Source organism: Hemicordylus capensis, chromosome 3 (assembly GCF_027244095.1).
Source record: "Hemicordylus capensis ecotype Gifberg chromosome 3, rHemCap1.1.pri, whole genome shotgun sequence".
NCBI classification, from domain to species: Eukaryota; Metazoa; Chordata; class Lepidosauria; order Squamata; family Cordylidae; genus Hemicordylus; species Hemicordylus capensis.
The window spans coordinates 355,039,794-355,065,798 of NC_069659.1; the positions used below are offsets into that span (position 1 = coordinate 355,039,794).

Below are 26,005 nucleotides of genomic sequence, written 5' to 3' on the forward strand. Positions count from 1 at the left end.
GGGCAACAGGAGTCGATACCGACTCAGCAGCACAATCTTTCCTTCTTTCCTAACAGACAATTTAATTTGCTGCAGGCTGTTTGTTTGGTCTGAGTTGGCTTGCCAACTACTGTGGCTTCAGCTTGTCAATGCCTGTTTTTCCACCACTGCCCGAACAGCCAATAAACTTGCTCCATGCAGGGTGTCTGTGTCTGTGTGTGTGTGTGTGGTTGGTTGGTTTCTGATGCCCAGCTTGCCAGCAGAACTCTGTTTATGGCAAGCAGCTGTTGTCTTACATGCCCAGCTGTAGAGGGCCGACATCCTTTGCCTATTACGCCAACAATTGCCTCACCGTAAGGCCAGTGAGGGCCAGGGTCAGTGATGGAGGGCACATGAAGGTAGGTATCCTAAACTTTCAGACATGTTGCATGCTCTTGAACCTTGTGTAATGAAAATATTTGTTTCTGTTGTGTCTCCATCAGATAATACCCATGCAGATGATATCATGAAAGGAAACATATCTTTGTGTAGCTGCATCCCAGAGTCTGACTCCTTGCTCCTCTTGACTGGTGAGTTGAACCTTCCTAACTAATCTGCCCAGCAGACCCTTACATATCACGAGATATTTCTTTAAGACCTTCAAATTTATTGTGTAAAAAACAGATGATAAAACTTGTAAAAATATTGTTTAAAATGTTGCTAAAAGCATAATAAAAACAGACATTTCGGCGTCAAACGCCAGCCTCAGTGTCAAATGCCACTGTAATCACAGTGGCAGTAATTTACTGCCAGAGTGTGTGTAATTAAAACTGTGAACCATAGAAGCAGGTTATCCACAGAAGAAGTAGGAACAACACTGAGGCTGGCGTTTGACACCAAAATGTCTGTTTTTATTATGCTTTTAACAACATTTAAAACAATGTTTTTACAGGTTTTATCATCCCTTTTTTACGCAATAAATTTGAAAGTCTTAAAGAAATACTTGGGCGTCCTTGGTAATCAGGTTCAATTTACCCCTAAATCTTGGGATGGAATCTGGGACCCACTTTCCCATGGAAAACTTAGACTGGTGTGTGTGTGTGAGACAGAGAGACAGAGAGAGAATGGTAAATAAGAAAAATAGGAGCATTATTGTATGAATATAAAAGGTGACTCTAACAAGTATACATGTTAAAAGAAGTGTTTCCGAGCCAGGGGAATGTGTATGCGCAAATGTTTGTATGAAAGTGTCTCTGTGAGTGTGGAAAATGTGTGATATTATTTTCACAGACGCAAGAGAGAAGGGGTGTGCCCTTCCTTTTGTTTTTCACCATGGCTCTTTGCAGATTAGACCCTGCAATGGGGTCATGATGTATATCTGAAGTGTGTTCCCGCACTTTCTGTGCTGTGACATCGCAGTCCCTACTCTGACAACAGGGTGCTGTCCCATTTCCGGTGCCTTGTTTTGAATGTAATTGCTGCAATATAGTGCTATGGTGTTGTATAACTGGCGTAGAGAAGTTGCTGGTTTTTCGGGTTGTAAGTTTTCACGAGACTGCTCCCCCTGCTGGGCGCTTGCTATTTATGTTTAGAATGCGATTTGCCTGAATGGAAGCATTTTGCTGCTGTTGAGCGGCTAATCTGGAAAGCGCCCTTGCAGTTCTTCTGCAGCAAAGACAGGGGACAGAGGAAGGTAAGGTAAGGGAGAAGGCATATCTGCGAATCGAGCGACTTGGTTCTCAGATAGGCAGAATGCAAGCTTCTGGGGTGCATGAAAACATGAATGACACTTCCGTCAACCTGTCCTTCCTGCTAACCCACCTAATTCTAAGAGGTTCTTACCTAGGAGTGACCCTCCACAGAAGGGGAGTCCGTCCCTGTGCAGCATGGCGATCCACGGTGAGATTCCTCTCTTGGCGTAGCGTCCATTAACAATATGGGCCAGGAGGCTCCTGGAAAACTTTGGTTTCCCGCACACTGAAAAAGAAGGGAATGGCAAGGCTTAGCGGGAGGAAGACCTGGACCCTCCTGGACAGGCTGGTGGCCTGATTCCGTGGGTGCCTGCAAAAAGTGGGGCGTCAATGCCAGGCCGTTGGCATCCTGCGTCAAGCTGGTATTCTGCAGGCTCGTTTGGGCTTTGGTGCTGCACCATCAGCTATCTTTGCCTTTAGCTCTTTGCTTGGTGTCTCCATGCCTGATTTTATTCCCCTGATAATTCAGTGGTAATTACCTCACATTGGGGGAGAAATCACATAAAAGGCAGTGGGCTCCCCATTTGCAGTGACTTCAGCCCCCCTGATAAAAAAGCGTCTTTCCTTCCCCCTCCTTGGCTGGGGGTTATGGAGCCTCATGCTTGCTGGCTACTGGAATAGCTGTGCTGCTCCCGGACAAACGCACTGTGCTTGTGCAAGGACATTGTGCTAGCACAAGGCTGTGGAGCTGAATAGTTGTGCTAGGTTGTGCTAGGTTGTGCTAAGTCTGCAGCTTGTGTTCCAGTGTGGTACTAGCACAAATATCTTTGCACTTGTGCAACAATGTGCACAACATAGGAAGCTGCCATATACTGAGTCAGATCATGGGTCCATCCAGCTCAGTATTGTCTGCACAGCCTGGCAATGGCTTCTCCAAGGTTGCAGGCAGGAGTCTCTCTCAGCCCTATCTGGAGATGCTGCCAGGGAGGGAACTTGGACCCTTCAGCATGCAAACAAACAAGCAGATGCTCTTCCCAGAGCGGCTCCATCCCTTAAGGGGGATATCTCACAGTGCTCATGCATGTAGTCTCCCATTCTTATGCAACCAGGGTGGACCCTGCTTAGCAAAGGGGACAAGTCATGCTTGCGACCACAACATCAACTTTTGTGCAAGAGTGCAATTCCAGAAATCCCCATGATTTAGCACAGCCATACCATTTTAAGACCATAAGGCCATAAGAACAGCCCTGCTGGACCAGGCCCAAGACCATCGAGCCCATTCTTGCACTAGTGCAACTGTGTTCATTGTGCAAGCACAGCGTCGGCAATAAGTCAGGATGCCTGCCCAGGAGGTTTTCCACACATGGCTCTATGCCTTGGGGGATCTGAAGAACAAATCTGCTTGCAGCAGATTCGAGGCATTTTAATTTGAGGGATTAGACGGACCATTCGCATAGCCATCAGAACCTCCATCAACACCTTCGGAGAAAGCACAAGCTCCGGAGTTTTTTTCAAAAGCTGCTGGAAATAGAGGATTTTTTTTACCCCGGACATAATTTGGGCTAAGCCAGAATTCGCAGCCTCCCTTCGGAGAAAAACAAAGCCCTGTCTGCCCTGGTAGCCCGCAGGGAGGTCGGGTTAAATCTAGCAAATATGTGGACTGGCACACTTCAATTAGGAGTGGATTCGGGGGGAAAGCCCTTTCTGTAAAACCTCCTGGTAACTCTTCCCACCAGTGGCTGACTGGACCCTGTTCTTTGCGCTGGATATTCTGCTCTAGGTCTTTTGTCACGAGAGGTGGGAAAATACGGTTGCAAATGCCAACTCCAACTGAAACTCTTCCCGGAGATTTTATATCCCAGTAAATGTTTTCCACACTATCAAGCTATTAAAATCTTCGGGATGACTTTCAGAAGTCACCTGCAGACTGGTGTTGATTTCTGTAGAATAAACAACATGACTGCAAAATGTACTTCACGGTTAGAGGAGAGGGAAGTGGATTGAGTCATAAGGTGAGATCAGGGGGAGAAGAATCTACCTGAATGGTGGTGGATGGATCTCACCCCTGCAAAGGAGGAAGAGCAAGAGAGAAAGTGAGTGTGTGGGTGTGTAAATGTGTGGAGCCAGGGAGCAGCCGCTTGAAACAAAAGGGAACGGGTGTGTCTGATGGAGGGGCAGCATTTGGCAATCTGCCACTGGGGCACAGAATAGCTGGGCCGTTCCTGAGTCCAGCAGAGCCGACACCAAAAGCATGGCCAGCTGTCCTTTCTCCACGCTGTTTTCTGACTTTGGGTGGTGAATTTTTGAGATGGATTTACAATTAAAATCCACGTTTTAAATTATGGAGCAGAAACCATCAAACTGATCCTTGAGTATGCCATTTCAGGTTCTTTGAGTTGGATCCTAAATAGATTTTAAACGCTGAAATCATTTTAGAACTGTCAAGAACCAGGGATAACGGACTATTTTGTGATAATTGTCCCAAACAGAATTCTTGCTTCACAAAAACGTTATATGTAACACAATGATTTTATTCCTTTCGCACTAAGGATTGAAATATAAAATAGTAGGAATATTACAAAACAGAGTACACAACTCATAACAAATAGAATAATATAATATCTCTTAAAAAGGCAATAGAGCCAGGAATATTGTTCTAAGCATGTACTGTAAAGCACAATCTTTCTTTGTTTTATTTCTGATGGCTTCATTTCTATCCATGCTGTCTGCTACTCAGCCAGGTTCCTAACGGATACATGAGCTAGCAAAACATTTAGGTTTGGACTTGTTAGGGAGATTAAAAAGAAATGTATTCTTGGTCCTAGGAGTGTTTCTGAGGTGTATAAGCATAAGAAAAAGACCCTCAACTTTAAGGGTGGGTACGAATTGAGATTCAAGCAGAGGTTTGGTGCCGAACTGGTTTAAAATTGCACTTTATTTTGCTCTGCACATGTGTGTCTGATAATGGTCTTTGTGTATGTGAAAGCTGGCAGCATCAAACAAGAGCTAGTGCCATAAGAAGAAACTGTCTTTCAGTTCAGGGGTTCCCAACCCTGGGTCCCTGGATGGTGCTGCTGAACAACACCCCCCATCATCCATTGGCCATTGTGACTGGGGATGATGGGAGTTGTAGTCCAACAGGATGGGATTCCCTGCTCTAATGCTATAAGAGAGGCACAGTGAACTGAAGAGCCAGAGATCCAATGCAATGTTCTTCCTCTACAAGGAATTTGCATCATTTCCCCCAATCTAACAAAAGCTGCTATATTTCCCCTGGGGGAAGCATGGTATTGAAATCTGCCTATCATGCTGTGAAGCAGTAGTGCAGCAATGAATAATTGCAGGAATCTGAAATTCACTGAATTTATAAGGATTGGTTTAAAGCACTCAGGACTGATCACAAACCTGATTTTTGGGGACGACAACCACAAGTTCTGGGAGGCTCTAAGTGAGAATCCTGAGTCTCTGGGTGCAAAATCCCTCCAAGAAACCTCATTGTTCACCACAGAATTAACATTTTGAGCCAAAGTTCAAATTTTACAGGTACAAAACTCACAATTTCTTAACTGCCCAGTAGAGAGGTTTGTGACCAGTGGAGAGGTCTTCATTCAGATACTATTGGAGAAAACAAAACAAAAACACACAAGCGTTTCTTTCCCCCTGTAAATACAAAAGAGGCCACTAGAGGGGGATAGAAGGAGGGAGTATGTGTGCTTGCCATTCAGATGAGCAACATACTGGCCATTAGACAAAGTCAAAGACAGGTTGCATTCAGATGGTGGCTTCTTAGGCTTTCAGTTTCAGGCTTTGGGGTAAGTTAAGCTGAAGGCAAGCAAGATGTGCCCTTTGACAAGACAGGCAATGTTTTGTGGCCTCAGCAAATGCCTGCTGCAATGTCCAGAGTCAGGGGGAAATGCCAAATTCAGTGCTTATAAGGGCCCCTTCATTCATAACAGTCTCTTAAAAGGTGCTTTTAGATTTAAGATTCTGGACACACCCTGCACATATTAAAAAATCAAGGTGATGTCTTTGCCTACAAAGGACTCAGGTGCCCTGGGAAGACTCGGTTTCCCAGAGACCATCCTGCCATAGCAGCATTCCAGCCGGTGTTGTGGGAGCAGGGAAGCCCCACTTCCCTCCTGCAGCTGCTGGTTGTCAGCACTGATGTCGCCCGGCCAATGAAGCAGGAAGTGGGCGGGATGCAGGCTACAAGGATCATGGACAGTGGCGCTCTTCCCCAGGACTTCGGGGACGAGGTCCAGGGCCTCCACACCCTCTGCCCCCCCCCAATCCTTTTTATTCTGTCCTGGGTGGTGTGGTCGCTGCTGGCCCACACTGCGCAGGGCGGCCGAGTGTGATTTTGACCTGTGCCAGGTCACGGTGCTTTAGAGACAGAGTGGGGGAGTGGAGAAAGAAATATTGGGATGGGGATATCTTAAGTTGCATGTTGAAATGTTTCTGCTAATGCATATTTGCATAAATATATCTGTTTTATATAACATTCTTGTGAGTTCAGTTGCTGTTTGTACCCTCAAGAACTCACGTGTTAAAAATACTGTGTGTGTCATGGTGTGTGTGTCTAGGCGGATGGTGCTTAACTTGCAGGGGCAGGGGGCGGACTCCAAATGCCTTTAGGGCCAGGCTCCAAAATACCTTAAGCGTACCTCTGATCACGGATGGGAGAGACTCGGAACTGAGTGTTGCTGGTGGACTCAGAACTGAGTTCAGTGTTACCTGCTTTTTTTTAATATAGCACAGTTTGTTGAGGCTAATTCCAAGGACTGGTGGCCGACATGTTGTGCAGCTTTCCGTCGACCTGATGCTCCACCCTCAGGTTGCTGTGGAGTCCCAGGGCAGCATCGGAGCTGCTCAGAATGAACAGTTGTGTTGGCAGTCTTTCCGCTGAAGAAAACAGTGGAAGCGCTACCAGTGCAGCTTCTAGTTCTGAGCAGCCCCGATGCTGCCTTAGGATTCTGCAGCAGCCCCAGAGTAGTGTGTTAGGCCAACAAACAGCCACTGTCACTAAACACCACTTTCCCTCCCAGCCAGCTTCACTAATCTAGACTCCCTCAAATCTCCCTTTTCTCCTTCAAGTATCAGACTTGATCCATTGGACATGATGCCCTTCTAAGTTCAGTTGATTTCAAGGACAGAATCAAGCATACATTTAACTTGCTAGGACACTTTCCTGGTTAGCCGCTCAACAGCAGCAAAATGCTTTTGTTCAGGCAAATTGCATTCAAAATGTAAACAGCAAAGCGCCCAGCAAGGGGGGGGGGAGTTTTGAGAAAACTAACAACCCCCGCAAAAACCCAGCAACCTTTTTATGCTGGACATACGCTTTATCAATAAATCGCACTGATTAAATCCGAAACAAGACAAGGCCCATCGGAAGTGTGGAAGCACACTTCCGAGATTTGCTGTGACCCCATTGCAGGGTCTAAGCTGGAAAGTGCCTTGGTGTAGGCATTGGAAAGGTGGGGGGAAGTGTTGTGTTGCCAGTGATGTTACAGGCACTAGCCAATAGGGAACTACAATGTTTCTTCTTCCACATTCCATGCAACATTCAAAATTGCAATGGATACACTATTTTGTTTTTGTGGGGCGTGGTGGAAGAGCATTATCCCACAAAATATTGCAATTTGAGTGTTTGAAAAAGGCAATATCCTTGTAACAGAAGCACTGCTTAGAGGAAAGAGGTCTGCATCTCACTCCCCTCCAGCTAATAACGATTTTACATTTACTTGTGTAAATATGATCTGTTGGTTCAGAAAGCGCCCCCCAAGTGCCTTCAACATGACTGGACTTTGATACTCCCTTGGCGCCAGATGGCAGAACTTCCCCAGTCCTTGTTCAGGCCCTCAGCTCATCTCCCCACATCAGCATCCATAAATGTCCACCCAGTTTTCTCCTGGAGCCAGTCCACATAGTTGGAGACCTTGGTGTAAACCCCATAGACCTGTTTGCTCCCACACTCTTCGGGGCCACCCCATGAAACTAGTCCTTGGGCCACCCATCGCCGGCTGTCAAGGTCTTGGATGACGAACGCTCCCCCGCTGTCTCCAAGGCAGGTGTCCTTCCCACCTTCATAATAACCGGCGCAGAACATGTTCTCGGTCACACTGTAGTTGCCCGAGCGGGATTCGTAGCTCGTCTTGCACTCGGCATGCAGCACCACTGGTAACTTGACATACTGCAGGATGTCAGAGAGGGTCCGCATACCTGAGCTGATGACCTCGTCCACCGTGATGTTGGGACTGGAGATGCCCCAGCCGGCCACCAGGCCCAGGGTGTTGGGCTGAGGTCCTTCTAGCTCATGTTCGTACCGTGGTAGACACACCGGCATGGTGTAGGGTCCCATGGTCACCTTCTCCTTCAGCTTCACTAAGGCAATGTCATGGTTGTAGTTCTGGATGTCAAAGGCCTCATGGAGGATAATCTTCTCCACAGTCCGGTTGACGGCATCCATCTTGTTCCTCACATCGTGAAGACCCAAGTAGACGGTGACATGCTCCTTGGAGACGGGGATGATGGTGTTGTCCCGACGCTGGGAGCGAAGGACATGGGCGGCCGTCAGCACCCACGACTCAGAGAGAAGGGCTCCGCTCCCAAACCACCGGTCATTGGGCACCCGGGACGTGTCCTCCACCACAATCAGTGCTTGCCAGGGGAAAAAGCCGGGCTCTGCGTTCCGCCCACCAATGATACGCTTGACCAGGGTGGGCAGAGAGCGGGTTGGCTGACCACATACTAGGAAAAGAAAATAATAGAGCAGGTGGTTAGTCTACCATGGCTGGACTCTTCACCAAAAAAGTGCTTAACTGTGACTCTCTAGTAGATTATGCCAGGTTTTTTCCTTGTTAAGACTCGGATGGATTTTCAGATTAGAGTGCCTGTGGATGTATGTCATGCAGCCAGTCAAATTTCAGCTGCAAAAAGTAGGCTATCCTACAACACAGCTGACCAAATTTTTAATCCAAATGTCAATTTCTGGGAAAGAGTTAATCTCCATGTGTAGGTAGATAGCAGATGTCTAGGCCCATCGGCTGACATCTGGACTAATGAAGCTCTCGCAGAACCAAGTTGTGCGTGCACAAGGAAAGAGCATAGCTACACAAAATTTCGAAGCGGTGCTCTTGGACAAATGTTCCCTGCAATGGGAATGTTGTGCGCGTGGGCAGGGCTGTTTGCGCAACACTAGCCTGGAATGCAAGCTCCCGACACAGCACAACCAGCAGCCTGTTTGTGCAAACGCTTCATTACTCCTGATGTTGGCGGCTGTATTGGCAGCGGCTGGTCCTAAGGCGCTGAGGGGGGTGGTGCCCAATGTTGCTCCTCCCTCTCGCCTGAGAGCCATGCTGCCTGCTGGTTGGGCATTCATTAGGTAGAGCTGTGTGGTTAACAGAGTAGCTCTACCTGACAAATGGCCACCCTGCGGGTTGCACAGCTCTCAGGCAAGGCGGGGGAGAGAGCAGAGCAACATTTGGTGCCTCTGGCTCCTTAGGACAAGCCGCTACTGTGCTGTATGTCACCACTAATGACCTTGAGGTGCACAGCTTGTTTTTCAGGCCAAAGCAAACCAGCTCAAAAGAGAACCTGAGTGAGTCATATCTCTCCTTCTTGTTTCCTTCTTGTTTTGATTAGCTCGTTTTCGACGAAAAAGGGCTTTTTCGTGGTAAAGCAGTGTATAAATAGTAGAAGTTGACAGAAAAGTCAATTTCACTTGGGACAGATACATGCATCTCAGTTTCAAGCCAGCCCACCAAAGCCCAAATCTCCCACTCCTCCTAGTTGAGGAGGGTTGGTGTTCGGAAGCTGGCATAGCTCTGGGGACCCCAGTCACTGCTGAGAAGCTGCGAAGTGGAAGGTGAGGGCGTGATTGGCAGGAGGCAAGTGCTGGATGGCATGTGTCTGTGTTAGGGCCATTGTATGTGGCCTCTCTTCAGCTTGAGGGCTACCTCAGTGCGTCGGGGCCCTGCAATTTGATTTGTGTTTCAGGAAGGGCTCCTGCTTTGCTTTGGCTGTATCAAAGGAATTGCTTTGCTTTGGGGCTCAAGCTTTCCTCCTCTCCCATTTGCCACTCTCTTGACCACTGTAGGAACTTATTGGCATAGGCGAGAGACAGACAGACAGACCCTGCTTTAATTTTTCCTGGAGTGCAGCGAGGGAGCAGTGACTTCCGCAGCTGCATTTAGAGAATGAAACCCAGAAGACATTTCCCCTGAAGTCCTGGGGAAGGCACAGGGTTTTTGTTTTGTTTTGTTTTGGGAATTGTAGTCTTTTCTGGGGCCATTGCCACATCCCCAGAAAAGACTACGGTTCCCAGAAAATCCTGCACTTGCTCAGGACTTCAGGGGAAGAAGAAAAAGAACCATCTTCTGGGATGAAAGTGGAATTGTGGGATGTATTGCTTCCTTGCTACACCCCTAGAACAATAGAAGTACAGCCAATCTGTCTCCTGCCCATCATGCCAGTAAGTACCTACAGGGGCCAAGGGAGGGTGCCAAGTTGGAAGGAGGGGCCAAAGCAGCTGGATCACTTTTGGAAGTGAATTGGCCAGATTTGGCCAGTACTTTTTCTATTCAGGCCACACTGGCAATCTGCCAGTTTGGATCTGAATCGAAGTTCGGGTGACTGAATCGGCCTGAATTGCTTCAGTTCTAATCAGGCACTGATGCTTTGCACAGCCCTAGTGGGATCCTGCCCTTACTCACTGCTTGTTTCCTGCAAGTTGCTGTTCTATCTGCTTTCTGCACAGGTGGGGCTCCCAGGTAAATGCTCCCTGAATCACGGGGAAAAGCAGCTTGAGGGGGAAAGCAGTGGGAGGGTTGTCTCCACCCCCCCACTGTTTTGCAGCTGTTTGATGTGACTAGGATTAGACCCATGTCTGCTACCAAACACCTGGCTCTGGATGTGGTGATGGCGACCAGCTTGGATGGCTTTAAAATGGGCTTAGACAAATTCATGGAGGACAGGTCTATCAGTGGCTACTAGTCCAGTGCCTTTAGGCCACCTCTGGCCTCAGAGGCAAGATGCCTCTCAATCCCAGTTGCAGGGGAGCCACAGCAGGAGAGAAGGCCTGCCCTTACCTCTTGCCTGTGGGCTCCTCAGAGGCATCTGGTGGGCCACTGTGGGAAACAGGATGCTGGACTAGATAGACCTTGAGCCTGCTTCAGCAGGGCTGTTCTCATGTTATGACCTCTGCCACGATGGCCGCTTAAGTTCTTTAGCTTAAGACGGTTGTCAAATCAAATCAACATCCAGATGTTGCTCTTCTGCTCGTTGGCATCATCTGGAAGGAAAAGTGAGCCATGGCATAATCTACCGGCAATGATGCACCCAGGCCATGCAGCGTGATCCATCATTGCGCCTTCAGACATCCAGAATACCTTCACGGGGAGGGAAAGGAGGTGAGTGAGCTCCCGCTGTCCCCACCAACATGCACAGTGAGGTCAGGCAGCGGTGCCGGTCCGGCCGCTAGCTAGGCCAACCTGCCCCTTCTTCGGAGAGAGCCTAGGCTGGCAACGAAACAGAACACAGACAAGTCGGACCAGCATTGCGAGCACATCTGGGGGCCTCGGTGCGGGTGGAGCTCTGACCGCGTTCCAGGGTGTCATCACTGGGAGATATGGGGACCATGGGAGAAAAGGCCGGACTTCAATCTGGGCGCATGGAGGTTTGACCCTGGAACGCACCTATCTAGTGTAAAAGCATCAAGGTGCATTCAGCCCTTCGTTCTCATTGTTCTTTCTTTTGTTTCTTTTGTATATTTATGCACTGCCCCAAACTCTCATCTCTGGGGGTTTACAACAAACATAAAACAAATTAAAACAGGAATCAAAGCATTAAAGCAGTTTAAAACCACAATGATAGTTAAAAAGCTTGGGTGAATCCATGCATCTTGAGCAGCGCTCCCTGTAACAAGGACTCCCTGATGTTGTTGACTCCAACTCCGATCATTGCCTTTGGCCATTGCAGCTGGGGATGATGGGCATTGTAGTCAACAACAACTGGGAATCCCTCTTTCAGGGAACACTGGTCTTAAGAGACTTTTTTAAAATGGCCAGAGATGGGGAGGCTCTTATTTCGGCAGGAAGCACATTCCAGAGTCTTGGAATTGTTATGCAAACTAATGCAAACTATGTAGATCATTTTCCCAAGGGAAAGCAAACATGGGTGGCAGAGAAGACTCCACAAGCGACCGCCATTTGTCACGAAAAACACTTCACCAGGGTGCTTTCCAGATTAGACCCTGCAAAGGGGTCACAGCAGATCTCTGAAGTGTGCTTCCACACTTCCTGTGTTGTGACACCGCAGTCCCTGCATGGACAGCAGGGTGCCGTCCACATTGCCGATGCCTTGTTTTGAATTTAATTGCTGAGATATATTGCTATGACGTCTTATATCCAGCGTAAAAAAAGTTGCTGGTTTTTTTTCGGGTTGTTAGTTTTTGCGAGACTGCTCCCCCTGCTGGTTATGTTTTGAAAGCGATTTGCCTGTACGGAAGCATTTTGCCGCTGTTGAGCAGCTAACCTGGAAAGTGTCCTGCAGATTTCATTCTGAGAACAATGTATCTTGCAATGCTTTAGAAATCTGAATCTGAAAGAGGGAAGGATTTGGGCCATAGTTTTGTCTATTACAGAAGCTTATTCATTAAGTTATGAACGTGCTCATTGAGATAGGCACAATGGGTCTGCAGAATGAGTGGAGCGTCACCTGTGGAATTTCTTCTTGTTGTGCAGCTGTGAAAGGCACAAGAGCCCCACCAGAAAAAAAAGTTGGCTATCCTAGATCAAACTTCAAACAAACAGTTACATGAAAATAAAGCCAGCCACCCCATGTGCACAGAAATCTCTGCATGTCCCCGGAGAAGGTGACCTCATAGCAACAGGAGCAGCTCATCCTAACAACCTGGGGGGTGGGGTGGGGGGACCAAAGGAGGCACAACTGTCTCTGCTTCCCAGAGCTCCATTTTCCCCTCTCACTCCTGCCCTGCCCCATCCCAGCATTAATGAGTTTTGTGCTGCCTGCAGGCTGGCCATTCGTCAGGTAGAGCTGCACAGTTAACCACTCAGCTCTACCTGACGAATGGCCAGCCTGCAGGGAGTGCAGCTCTCATTAACACTGGGGTGGGGAAGCTCATTAGGATAAGCCATTCCCGCATAGCAGACTCTCTCTCTCTCTCTTTCTTTAGCCAGCAACACAAAGTCAGCTGGCTGGCGGTCTTTCTGCTTTGGCTTACGTTGCCCTGGAGTTAACCAAATAGCACTCAAGAGCTCTGTAAAATGCATCATGTAGTCATTTGTGTCTCTCTCAGTGAACGAAGGTCTTGCTTTGCTGAACGAATACTGATTAAAGGGTTGGCAAGGTTAGAGCCAGCCGGGGGGCTAAAAGGCTGAAGGATTATGGGAGGCGAATCTGAGGGCTGCCTAGATTGGCACCACACTTAATGTGCCCAGGGAGTTATTCACACTTGGCTTCAGGCTTCGGGGTAAACATTGAGCGAAGCCACTTTGAAGGACACTCGTGGCATTGAGGGAAGCAGCCCCTCCCCTCTGCTCTCGGTTTTCTTTTGAAACAAGTCCACATGGCATGCTCCATGTTTTCCTTCTAGCCAATGGTGGGGGCGGGGGGGGGGAAGCGAGAGCTTCTGCAGAGACAGATCTGCATTTCTGAAGAGAGCCTGCCTCTTATCATGCTAATGATTCTACATCAGTGCCTCTCCTGTAGCTTAAAACCAGCATTTTAAAAACCCCGAGGTACAGATAAGCTAGAATTTGCATCACAAAGCCTGGTTTGCATGTGGAGTGGGTCCAAGAGTCTCGAAGGAACTTTGGGGGTAAGTTTGGCTGGTGTGTGAACACACTCTCTCTCCCCCAAAGGAGATTCGGGGCAGAAGCCCTGTGTGTAAAGCCTCCAGAAGTTATTGCTGTCTGTGAAGCTCATTCCTATTTAATTCCCACCCAATTTGTCACTGTTATGGGAAAGTTGCATAGCGATGCGGTCCTAATGCCCACTGCTTCTGCACCACCTTCTCCCTGCATGACTGGTTGAAGATCTCCCCATCAGCTTTATGGCTGAACAAAGAGTTGAACCAGATCCCTCTAGTCTTAAGTCCAACACCAAACCACTAGGCCACACTGTTAGCCTTAAACTGGCTCGCCTTAAATGTGTCCCAAGACACGTTTGCTTAAAAAACCACCACCACATGAGCACCTCCCCTGTTGCTGCTACTCTTGTGGAAGCGACTTAGAGTTGTCCCAGTTTGTCACATGGGCCTTCCTCCCAAATCACTGTGCCCAGGATTGCAGTACAAGCCATTCAAAAAGAATGACATTTAAATGCTTGTGTGGACTGTATATAAGTCAGGGTGGCGGGTGTGCAGTGGAAGGCACAGGGAGAAGAGAAGAAGGGCTTCCTCCCAACAGGCAGCAGGCTTGAATAAAACCGGGAGAGAACGGGAGCGCCGTGAACGCCTTCCTCTTGGCCAACTCACTCTGACCTCTGGGAAACTTTCCCCAAGAACTGCCAGCCTGCCTGGATTCCATCAGGACCAGAAGCAGACACAGATGGAAAGTGCACCGCCGCCGGGTAGCCCATGTGGGAAGGAGCAGGGAAGCTGGTTCGATGCCTTCCGATAGGCCCAGTTTTGCCAGCCTGAGTGGGACTTTTAGAGACCCATCTGTGAGCTTGGTTTTCTCTTGGGCTGGATACCACGTGGGACAGAGCTGGCTTGCAACCTGCCTTCTCTTGACTAGGATTAACACAACAGCTGAGAAATCAGATGTCCCGCTACCCGTCCCTGTCCCCTTTACCAAGCCTGGCTGGGCTTACCGGGTCCGGCCTCGGAGCAGGGACGGGGAGGGGGTTGAGTGTCACTCTGTGCCTCCTCTGTCCCAGGCGGCTTGCTCCTTGGGTCTGCCCCTCTCAGGGGGGCCCCTGACACTCTCCACCAGCCAGCCACTCATCCCTGGCCAGCTCCTTATATGCCTCCTCCGGGCTATGCATTGCCTACCCCCAATTACGGGGCCAACACCCCTCTTGATTCCCTGTAATTGTCTACCCTTTACAGCTGCTGCCAATGCTCTCCCCCTCCTCCCTCCTCCTGCTCAGACCCCCTCCCTTTGGGAGGCATGCTGCTGATGTTATCTTTGCATGCCTTCCCCTCCTCCTCCTCCTCTGGAGCTGGGTCCCTGCCCGTCCCTCTGCTTCTCCCCAGCCACCCCCCCGTCCCTGTCGCCTTGGGCCCCCTCACCACCCTGCCCTCGGAGGTAAGGATATCAGGGCAAGTACCCCTGGCCCAGCTGTTGGCAGGGGAGCCCATGGGCAGGGCTGGAGTCTTGCTTCGTATGCCGAAGGGCCCCTGAAGAGGACCTCATGGCCAAAAGAAGCACGTTGTGGGACTGAGGAGCAGAGGAAGCTTCCTTCTGTGGAGTCAGACCCCTGGTCCATCCAGGTCAACCTTGTCTGCGCTGATGGGCAGGTCTCCTCCAGGGTTTCAGATGGGAGTCTTCCCCGGCCTTACCTGGAGATGCTGACAGGGGTCAGGGCTGGGACCTTCTGCAGGCAACGCAGGAGTTCTTGCACTGAGCTATGGCCCCATCCCCAATCTAACAAGCGGGACACAGCCCACCCACCCATAAATGCACTTTGCCCATTCTGTGCCCCCTCCCATGTTCCTGGTGCCATCACTGGGTAGATGGAGCAACCATGTCTAACAGAACAAGGCAGCAGCAGGGGGCCATCCGATGCCCATGGAGGCATGCCGTGCTAGAACTGCCACACTTCCTTCATGGAACTCCTCCTCCGCTTGTGACCCGAAGAGCTTCTTCCTCCTCTGGGCCCCTGCAGCTGTTCAGCAATGGCATGGAGGCACCTTCCAGATGGTGCCAGCCATGCTCTTCTTTGCCGACTGACCAGAGGAGTGGCATCTCGAACAAGAGCCCGTAGTCTAGGAAATCTTTGCACCATGCCCATGTCTGGTGCCACTGAATAGTGGTTCATCCTAATGAGCCAGGGGGGTGCCCAAAGAGCAGAATTGCCCCCCCCCAAGAGGAGGGGTGACCATGAAGGCACTCCTTAGCAACTCTTATGGATATGCCACCTGAGATAAAGCTGGAGACGTTTTTGGCTAACACATTGGGACTTGTAAGAGACTTTGCTGAATGTCATTCAGTGTTGATTGATTGATTGATTGTTTAGTGCTGTCAAGTTGGTGTCGACTCTTAGCGACCACATAGATAGATTCTCTCCAGGGTGATCTGTCTTCAACTTGGCCTTGAAGGTCTCTCAGTGGTGCATTCATTGCTGTCGTAATCGAGTCCCTCCACCTTGCTGCTGGTCGTCTTCTTCTCTTTCCTCCAACTTTTCCCAGCATTATGGACTTCTCCAGGGAGCTGGGTCTTCATCGCATAATGTGTCCAAAGTAGGATAGTTTGAGCCTGGTCATTTGTGCCTGGAGTGAAAATTCTGGATTGATTTGTTCTGTGATCCATTTGTTTGTCTTCCCGGCTGTCCATTGTCTCCTCAAAAGTCTTCTCCAGCATCAAAGTTCAAAAGCATAAATGCCTTTTCTATCTTGCTTCTTCAAAGTCCAGTTTTCACATCCATAAAGTGTCACAGGGAAAACCATTGTCAGAATGATCCTAATCTTTGTAGGTGTTGACACATCACAGCATCTAAATATCCTTCCCAAGGCCTTCATTGCAAACCTACCAAGTGCTAGTCTGCGGCATATTTCTGGACTGCTTTACTGTTGATGATCGATCCTAAAAGGCAGAAGCTATCCACCACTTCAATGTCTTCAGTGTTGCCCCTTCTTTTAACCAGTCCACTGTTTTACTCAAGACCCATTCACACATTACTTTCAAACACATACAATGAGTGTACAGTGTACACAGGTACAGCTCTATACACAGGTACCGTTATTCACATGTTATGCTGAATGCAGGTGCAGCAGTGCACTTCCTATGCATTTGAAGGGCCTGTATCCAGGCTCACTTTTTAAATGAGCACAGGTACAGTCCTTCACACAAACACATACGGCATAATGTCTGCATTGGCTGTCAGACACCCTTAATTCTGTGGACCCCGAACCAGATCAAACCACCCACCTGGTCCTGGAGAACGTTTAGTTAGGAGGCTGGCTGCAGAACCTGGGACTGAGATAAAGAGAGACACCTTTTGTGCCTGATGAGGCATTCTGTATATGTTTGCATCAGCTTTAACATGTGAAGATGGAACTAGAAGAGAAGAGACTAGGTGGAGATTATGTCTGTGCAGTCTAGGTACCTGCTTGACAAGATGGCAGACGTGTCCCCAACTCTGGACTTTTCCAGACCCCACCGGCGTCACAAGTGTAGGTACCTGGGAGAGACAAAAATATTTGCTGTAAACATGAATTGCACCACCAGGTGGTGCTGTGATAATACCTGACCAGCTTGCTGGTTCAATATTGCTGTATACATGCAAATTTATTATTAGGAGCAAACATCAGAAAGTCCCTTTCTCCGCAAGCTTACAATCGGAAATTGACAAGGGGGAGGAGATGGCGGCGGTGGCAGGGTGGAGAGAGAAAGAGGATGAGGGAGCGATAGTAGAGGTGAAGGTGAGCAAACGAAATCAGTGCCATCCGAAGAGCCCTGCTGGGTTAAGCCAAACTGGGGTGGCCCTTTCATGAGGCGAGGCAAAGCAGTTGCCTCAGGAGGCAGATCTATTGGCGGGCCAGCAGGGCAGCAAGGTGGTGCCCCCTCCCCCCCACCGCCGGTTGCCATCAGAGCAGGCTTTTGGGGACTGAGGAGCTTTGCAAGGAGCCTGGAGAGAGAAAAGGAAGTGCTGGGCAACCTCACACACCACTGCAAACCCCTGCAAGGGTTGGTTTTGAAAGGGGGCTGGCTCCCACCAGAGATATGGGCTGTTGTGGCTGGGGATGATGGGAGTTGTAGTCCAGCACCAGCTGGGGACCCAAGTCTGAGAACCCCTGGCTGAGGCAGGCCCTTTGGCTGGGACCCAGCCAGGACATCTTGATTAGCCACGACGGTCAGGGAGGGAATTTCTGTCTGCAGAGACACGGTACCTCTGAGTGTCAGATGTTGGGGACCACGCGCAGAGGAAGGCCACTGCCTCCATACCCTGTTCCTGAACTCCGAAGAGGCATCTGGACGGCCACGTGACGTGGTTGAAAACAGAAACGTGAGGTGGTTGAAAACGTGACGTGGTTGAAAACAGAAGAGGAGGGCTGACCTAGCAAGGAAGTTCTCCTGCTCTTCTGCAGCAGGGAGGAGAGCTGGTCTTGTGGTAGCAAGCATGACTTGTCCCCATAGCTAAGCAGGGTCTGCCCTGGTTGCAACTGAATGGGAGACTTGATGTGTGAGCACTGCAAGAGATTCCCCTCAGGGGATGAAGCCGCTCTGGGAAGAGCAGAAGGTCCCAAGTTCCCTCCCTGGCTTCTCCAAGATAGGGCTGAGAGAGATTCCTGCCTGCAACCTTGGAGAAGCTGCTGCCAGCCTGTGAAGACAATACTGAGCTAGATAGACCAATGGTCTGACTCAGTATTTGGCAGCTTCCTATGTTCCTATGTTCCTACTCCCCAGTAAAGCTGCTCCCTCCTCCTCCTCCTCCTCCTCCTCCAGCTGACACCCCCCCCCAACACGCTGGCTGGCTTTCCAAGGCAACCGGCCTCACCTGTGACGTTGGGGACCATCTGGTAGTATGGATGTTGGCAGGAATACTGGATGCCCGACTGGTAGGTGGTCCGATTGTGTGGCGTGGAGAAGGTGACCAAGCCATAGTCTAGCTCAGGCGGCGTCTTGCAGTCTGCAACTGGGAAGCCGGACAGAAGGGGGACATTTTGAGAACGGGGTTCAGGCCTCCTCCTTATCTTTTGCCAAGCCCCTTTTCAGAAATCTGGTGCCCCCAACACTTGTGATGGACAAACTAGCACTTGACTCTCTGGCATTCAGCTCTCAAATCCTACGAGGAAGCTGGCTGGGCATTGCAGCTGAAGATCTCATTGGGCGGCCTCTCTTTATTTTGCCTTCACCTTTAGTATGAGAGCAAAGGATAGAACAGGCGTCCCCAGCCTTAGTACCCCAGGTGTTGTCAAACTACAACTCCCATAATCCCCGCAGGCCATTGGGGCTGGGGATGATGGAGGCTGTAGTCTGACAGCATCTGAGCACTCAAAGTTGGGAAACCTTGGAACAGAGCAAGGCTGCACAACTTTGGCCCTCCAGCTGTTTGGGGACTACAGCTCCCATCACCCCCAGCCACAGTGACTAATGGCCATGGATGATGGGAGTTGTAGTCCAACATCTGCAAGGGGGCTGAAGTTGCGCAGCCATGTGGCAGAGAATAGAAGCCGTTTAATTCTGCAGGGTCTCATTTAGATGGCAGTGAGAAGGAGAGTTGTGGTGTAACCCAAGCCCACCCAGGATGCCTCAGGCTTCCCAGAAAATCCCACAGAGGTGCTGGGGAGCAACCTCCCTCCCTTTTTTACACATGAACTGCAGCCTTTTGGCTAGGAAAGGCAGAGGCCGGCTGCAGCCAGGAATGGCTCCACCAAGAGCAACTGGCAACGCTCGCTTGAATGATGTTTCCTATTATTGTTTCTGACGGTTTGTATGGCAGAGGCTGGATTCTGTTTTGAGGAGGATTAAAAAAAGAACCCCGGCACGCCAAATGCTGTGCTTCAAATGAAATTCGCAAATTAAGGTTGCATGATTTGCTCACATGTATTTGGGATAGGTTAATTTGCTCCCTTTCCCTTTAATTGATTCCACTTGCCTGCTTTTTCTCTAGCTGCCAAATAGGTTTAAAAGAAAGCATTTTTCAGAAAGGCCCATTATTGCTTGATTTGGGTTCCAGTGTTTCCCCTCCCTTTTGAGGAACAAAAGGAACTGCCTCCCCTGCCCCCCCCCCGAGTTGGACTAGCAGCTCATTCATCATTCATCTTCTACACAATCCAAAACTGTGTTCTACCTGGGCAGGGGAGCTGCATGCGCTCCCAGTTTTGGGTTGTGTGGAAGCAAGGGAGGAGGAAAGCCAGGGTGGCCTCTCCCTTGCTGCCACACAATCACTTCCACCTAGGTTTTCCTCTGACCTTGCTTCCTTCCACACAATGAGCCCTTTCCACAAGCGGTGAGAAAAGGCAAGCGGGCCAGCTAGTGAGGAGGAAGCCTGAAAAAGCTTACCTCCCTGCCGACGATCCATTTCTTTCCCTGGGGCGGGTGGATCACCTGCCCAGACCATTACCAGCTGCTTCCGGTAGCTCAGAGGCTTGGGGTGCTAGATGCATCGCTCTGCGTCGCTGTGCCCCCCCGAACTCCCATAATGCACTGCATTAGTGTGCATTAGGTTAGGAGTGTATTTTGGAGGGAGGCTCCATAGGTGGGTTTGCCGCCGTGGCACTGCCAGGATTGGGCTCGATCCTGGTGGTACACATGCACGTGCAAAACCAGGCTGGGCTTCCTTAGCCCTTTTTTGCACACCCGTGTGAATAGCTTCAATCGCTTCTACCCAGGTTTCCCTCCTACCTTGTTTCCAAACCATCGAAAATTGGGAGCCCACACAGCTCCCAAACCCGGGCAGAACACAGTTTTGGATGGTGTGGATGATCTCACTGTCAGCATCTCTCCAGGGCAACTGTATTTTGTGGGACCCCTTGGTAGCTTATTAAGGGCCCCTCAAGGAGAAGATACAAAACGGTGGACAGGCCTTCCTTAAAGACAGCTAGCATGATGCCACAAGCAAACGTCTTTTGTCATATGTAGCTAGAGCGGAGTGCAGATTGTATTCCCTGTAGGGCTAAGCCAAAGCCTTGTTTTTCAGGAGTCCAAAACAAGCCAGCCTTTCCCAGCAGTTGCCAGCAATGCCTGCAAAAACGCCCATCTATTTATTGACATTGCCCCCTTCTGTCAGTTGACTTTGTTTTCCTTTGGTGTTATCAGCAAGGAGCCAGATCTGACTGACGGAGGGGCTGTGAATGATGTTATCCTGTTTCCTGTGTGATTCGTGACTAACTGGGATCAAATTAATTCAGGGGCCCGTTGAGCGAATGGGTTCAAAGAACCCGGGCTGCTACCCTTCAGGGGCCGCGCCTCGTGCCCTGGACACGCCCCCCCCCACATTTGACGTCAGATGCAGGGGGCGTGCTTTAGCTCCCACACCTGACATCAGACATGGGGGGCGTGGCTAAATGATCCCTGTGTCTGATGTCAGTTGCAGGGGGCAGGGCTAGGAGGGCCGTGGTGGCGGCAGAACCCAGGCTGCCACCGGCTTCCCTCCTCACCGGAGTGCCCTCAGTTTCAACTGACCTGATTTGCCCTCAGTGATCTAATCATGTAGCCAAAACTGACTGGCTACATAGAATCATGACGTCCTCCTATACACCAGATTCCTGACTGATTGGGATCACCCATGTAATCCAGAAAAGACAGAGGCAGTATCCAGCAGGAAAATAAAATAGTGTTGAAGCTGCAACAGCTGGGGAAAAGAGTGGCATAAAATGGGAATAAAAAGGTGGATTCCTTGCAATCAAGGTATGTGGGGGAAACACTTTTATAGCCCAACTGCACTTTTGACCCAAGTGTAAAAACAGGAGAATATAGGGCATTGCCCTCATAAGCACATTCTCCGTTCACGTGGGGTGGCGGTGAAGCACCTCAAAGGCCTGACCAACATGCTATGTGAATGCAACATTTGCCCTCAAAGAAGACCCAGAATCCTGTGCAATGTGCTACAGTTCTTGGGCAGCCAAATCACTGCAGAAAGGCCTTCCTGGGGGTAGAAAGTCTGAAAACCGTTCTTCTAATTTGGGAGAAGGTGTAAGGAATTCAGGAATGTGCGAGAGGAGAGGTGAGATGCACAAAACGGCATTCTTTCTTTCACAAACAAGGACAGCACAGCCAAGATATGTGACCTATTTTAAATTGCCTTTAGTTTCGGCATGGAGCAGGAAGTGAAGACGGACGTATTGCATGTGGTAAGGAAGGCAGTGACGCTCTTCTCACGACCCATGAGAAGAGCTTCTGTCGGGTCTGTGGGGAGAGCGGGCTTAGCCCATTCTCTCCGCCGATGATCAAAGTGCAGCCCTGGATAAGCCACCCACACGACTGCCGGCTCCGTCATCCTGGCTGCTGGCTGCAGCCTCCTGGTCGGGGGTCTATTCATGTGTTGCCACAACACATGAGCAAAGAATGGGGATTTATTTAAGAGGAGGGCGTTCGAGGCGGGCTAGCTGCTGTGGGAGCACTGGGCTTGCCTGTGAGCCCGGTGGTTCCCACGAGCACAGGAAAGTGGGCGAAGCGCCTGCTTCCCAGTGATCGTGCGAATAGCCTCAGTGAATGGGGATTTCTAGGTCAGGGTTGTGAAGCGTGGGTTCAGAGGTGACTCCAAGGGTCATCAAGTGCTCCTCCCAAAATATTTTCCACTCCTCCACCCACCAGACTGATACTTTAGAGCAAAGTGGTAGCAAGGCTGCGCAACTTCGGCCTCCCTACAGATGTTGGCCTACAACTCCCACAATCCCTGGCTACTGTCCACTGTGGCTGGGGATTATGGGAGCTGAAGTCCAAAAACAGCTGCGGGGGCCGAGGTTGAGCAGGCCTGTGTTAGACAATACGGTCATAGTGCAGAATGGTCCTATAGCTCGAATCAATGAGTTCTCCATTGTTTAAAGAAGCCTAATCCCTGCCCACAGCCACCTCATGGCACAGCGGGGAAGCAACCTGCCTAGAGAGCAGGCTGGTTGGAGGAGGAGAGGTTGTTGGTTCGAATCCCCACTGGTGTGTTTCCCAGACTATGGGAAACACCTATATCGGGTAGCAGCAATATAGGAAGGTGCTGAAAAGCACCTTCCATCTCATACTGCACAGGAGGAGGCAATGGCAAACCCCTCCTGTATTCTACCAAAGACAACCACAGGGCTCTGTGGGTGCCAGGAGTCGACACCAACTTGATGACGGGAGACCCCCTTTCCTTTCCTTTCCTTTCCTTTCCTTTCCTTTCCTTTCCTTTCCACTCCAGAAGAAGCTAGTGCAGCCAGATAGGCCAGAGGCTCCTCCAGCCTCCCAGGAGCAAGCCAACGCCTTCGCTTCCTTCCTGGCCAGGAACTTGGCTGCGTGAGGCCACGGGTCCTTTCTCATGATCAAGCGTGAGGGTGCACGTGTGAGTGGGGAGGAAGCCTTAGGAAGCTGACCTCCCCGCAGATGAGCAACTTGGTGCTGGGCATGCATATTGCACACCCAGACGCTCCACCGCTCCTCCCCGGCAGTGCAGAGGCACGGGGCCTGGGATGTGTTGTCCTGGCCCCCAGAAACCCCACAGTGCACCACCGTGCAAGTGTGGCGTGCATTGTAGGGATTCCCCCCGGCAGTTGGCTGCCGACGGTTCCCGGCTGCTAGTGAGAACAGCCTCCATGTCTGGGGTGGGGGCGTGCAAGTTCAGGTCCCCTGCAGATCCCAGCTGCCTCTATCTCCACCCCAGTCTTTCCTGCCACATGATCTTGGACAGGAAGAGGATGTGTTGCCGTGAGGGCATCGGGGGCTTAAATTTCATGCACAGCAGAGAGTAGTATGATTACGGAATTAGCCTTCCCAGCAGTTTATGTAATATTCAGGAGAATCCCTGAGGATGAGTCATAGGTTCATCAAGTATCCTTGTTTGTGTAAGCAGAAATCTTCTATTCAAGCCTAATCAAATTCAAAGTCAGGGCACCTGACTTCTCAGGTAAATTCTCAGACTTTTTGTCTCGGAAGGAACTTTGAAATACTCTTCCAAATACCACTCTCTAAACAATTTCAGTGCCACACATAATTGTAAGGAGCATTATGCTCTTGTGCTGTGGCAGAGGAAGAGGGCACCATCTCTCTAGGCCTCTATGTATCTCAGTGCTTCCATAAGGGCCTTGATGGCTGGTGGATTCTAGCTATTGGACACCCCCACAAGCCCCACTGGCTTGGGTGTGAGCAAGAGAGAAATGCAGGCAGTGAAGGAGAAAGGAGCTAGTTTGCAAGAAGGCGAATGGGGAGGGAATGGATCTCTATGGTCAGGCTGTTTGCTTGGAAGATTAGCTCTGTCTGGTTGCTTGCTTGCTCTCCACTCTTCAGCTTGCATATTTGCAAATAAATATTGCGAAACACAATGGGCATGACCCAGCCAAGGCTGAACACTTTAAAGCCCAATCAAACTCAATTGAAGCATGTGCTTAACACCCCGATTGGAATCAATGGTTCTTTAAGGTGCATTAACCTTGGTAGGTTTGGACCCTATATATCTCCAATAATGTCTTTTCATAAGGAAACTGACCTAACAACAGTTGTCCATTATGCATATACAGCCATCAAAATGGAGAAGATATCTGCGTTTGGTTTCCACAACAGCCTGTGGCAATGAGTTCCATAGAACAATTACGCTTTGTGCATAATTTCATTTTGTTAGCCTTGAACTTACTGGCTGTTGGTTCCATGACCAGAATTCTGGTTTCATCCTACATTTATGCTGCTATAGGCTAACATGGGCTACTAGTTTAAAATTCAACTGGTCAAAGTTTTTGTAGGATCCGGAGCAATCTGCCAGCCGGATCTTTTACTCAGGATGGCAAAGGGAAGACCAGGTGGGTGCTATGGAAGAGAATCAGGCCAGTTCCATTAAAACAAAATAGCACATTCATTCTAGCACTTATTTACCTCCGTTTGGTTCTTTCTCACACATTTCGAAGGTGAGTAGGCACCTCTGAGCTGAGGAAGGAATTTGCAATCTTTTCCTTCCCGCTAACACGCTCTCTTGTTCTGCTTTTCTCCATTAACAAACATTTTTGGGGAAGAGCAAATAGTGACTGGTGAGTGCTGGGAATGGTGGCAAAGGTTGGGAAGGCCAGACCAGTTCACCACACAGATTTCCAGAAGCAGCACAGAACGCCTCTTGCGTAAGAGGGGATTGTCGGAGATGCCATCAAGGCTGTTCTCCTTGGTAAGGTTTTGCTGTTCACCCAAGGTAACTGGAAAGGGCAGATGTTGATGTTTGACTCTGTGTGTGTGCGCGCAGACAGAGATAAAGTTTACAACAGGGACATCCTGAATTCCTTCATAAGGTTGATCCAGCATCATGCTTGCAGCCGGCTTACAAACAAACAGCCGCCTTTCCCCAACTTCAGCAAAGAAAGATTAGGTTGCACCATCCCACCGTTATGCAGAGTTTAAAGCATTCAAAGATCTAGCCTGCCACATTGCAGGTACTTGAGGAGAGAAGCCACCACCAGTAATTATACAACCCTGCAGTATCAACTCATAGCCCATGGCTTCCTTGCAACAGCTGAGTTGTCGCTACAGGTGTGTACGGACATTTATATCTCGAGCAGCAAATCAGCTGCAAATCATCCCTGCAGTTTTTGAAATGCACCCTCTTTTGCCCTGGATTGAAGGGGAGAACTCGTAGAAGCAGGGAGAAGCACTTCTGCATGGTTGCAGGAGAAGCTGCCTGTGCACAGTATGGATCGGTTGGAACTAGTGACAGCACTAATCCATCTCCCTCCTCCTTGCCAGAAGAGTTTCCCCCCATTTAAAAAATTGATCCCACTTTGCTGCTGTTTTAAAGAAGATGAATGTACACTGAACAAACGTGCCTGTGGTGATTTAAAAGTGAAATAATATGAATAAGAAAAAAGATAGCCATCCCAACTGAAGTATGGGAGGAGAAATCAGCCCCAGAACGGAAGCAGGCAGCAAACATACAGTGGTACCCAGTCCTGTCCATAATGCGGGCAGGAGCTGGGCGGGCATAACTCTGGGTGGCAAAACCGGCAGAGAATCCTGCATGCCCAGCACATCTGCAGGCACCTCAGCTCACCTCATTTGGGACTGGGCTATTAATGGAATTTGTTGCCACAAAATGTGATGATCTTAAAAAAAACACCCAGATATTTTTTTAAAAATCCTAAAATTTTTAAAAATCCTAAAACCCCCACAATTGCTTGATGACAAGAGACAGACATTGAGGGGGATCATGGTCTCCATAACCTATGCTGGATTTAGGTACAAGCTACAACTTAGGGCCTCACATTATGAAGGCCCTCTGAATATTTTTTTTTTAAAAAGAGAGACTAAATTTCAAATTTTACATAATTGACTGGCAAAATAAGGGGTCAATTAAAAAAGTAAAACAGACCGTTTCATTCTGATGAGACAAATATATGCTGATATGGCTACACAATTATAGGGATGTGCACGGAATGAAACGTGCGATTCGATTCGAGTTTGATTCAAATCCACAGTGTGAATTCTCGGTTGTGAAATTCCCTATGAAGAAGTCATTTCACAACTGAGAATCCACACATAAAATTCCTATAAATTCACCCCTGG

At 49.4% G+C, this 26,005-nt stretch overlaps 1 protein-coding gene across 7 annotated transcripts in view; it reads right to left on the reverse strand.

Moving 5' to 3' along the window:
* The window catches only part of MASP1 (MBL associated serine protease 1), a 117,878-nt gene that overhangs the window by 11,643 nt on the left and 80,230 nt on the right, over positions 1-26,005 (reverse strand). For 5 of the 7 annotated variants that reach the window (XM_053309741.1, XM_053309739.1, XM_053309742.1 and 2 more), the window contains 4 exons: positions 18,333-18,470; positions 16,941-17,015; positions 7,872-8,399; positions 1,801-1,935 (listed from right to left, as the gene is read on the reverse strand). In XM_053309741.1, coding sequence (XP_053165716.1) covers positions 1,801-1,935; positions 7,872-8,399; positions 16,941-17,015; positions 18,333-18,470 — 876 coding nt within the window. Of the gene's footprint in view, positions 1-1,800; positions 1,936-7,871; positions 8,400-11,147; positions 11,168-16,940; positions 17,016-18,332; positions 18,471-26,005 lie in introns of those variants that run through there. The other 2 variants (XM_053309743.1, XM_053309744.1) reach the window with 2 other exon arrangements.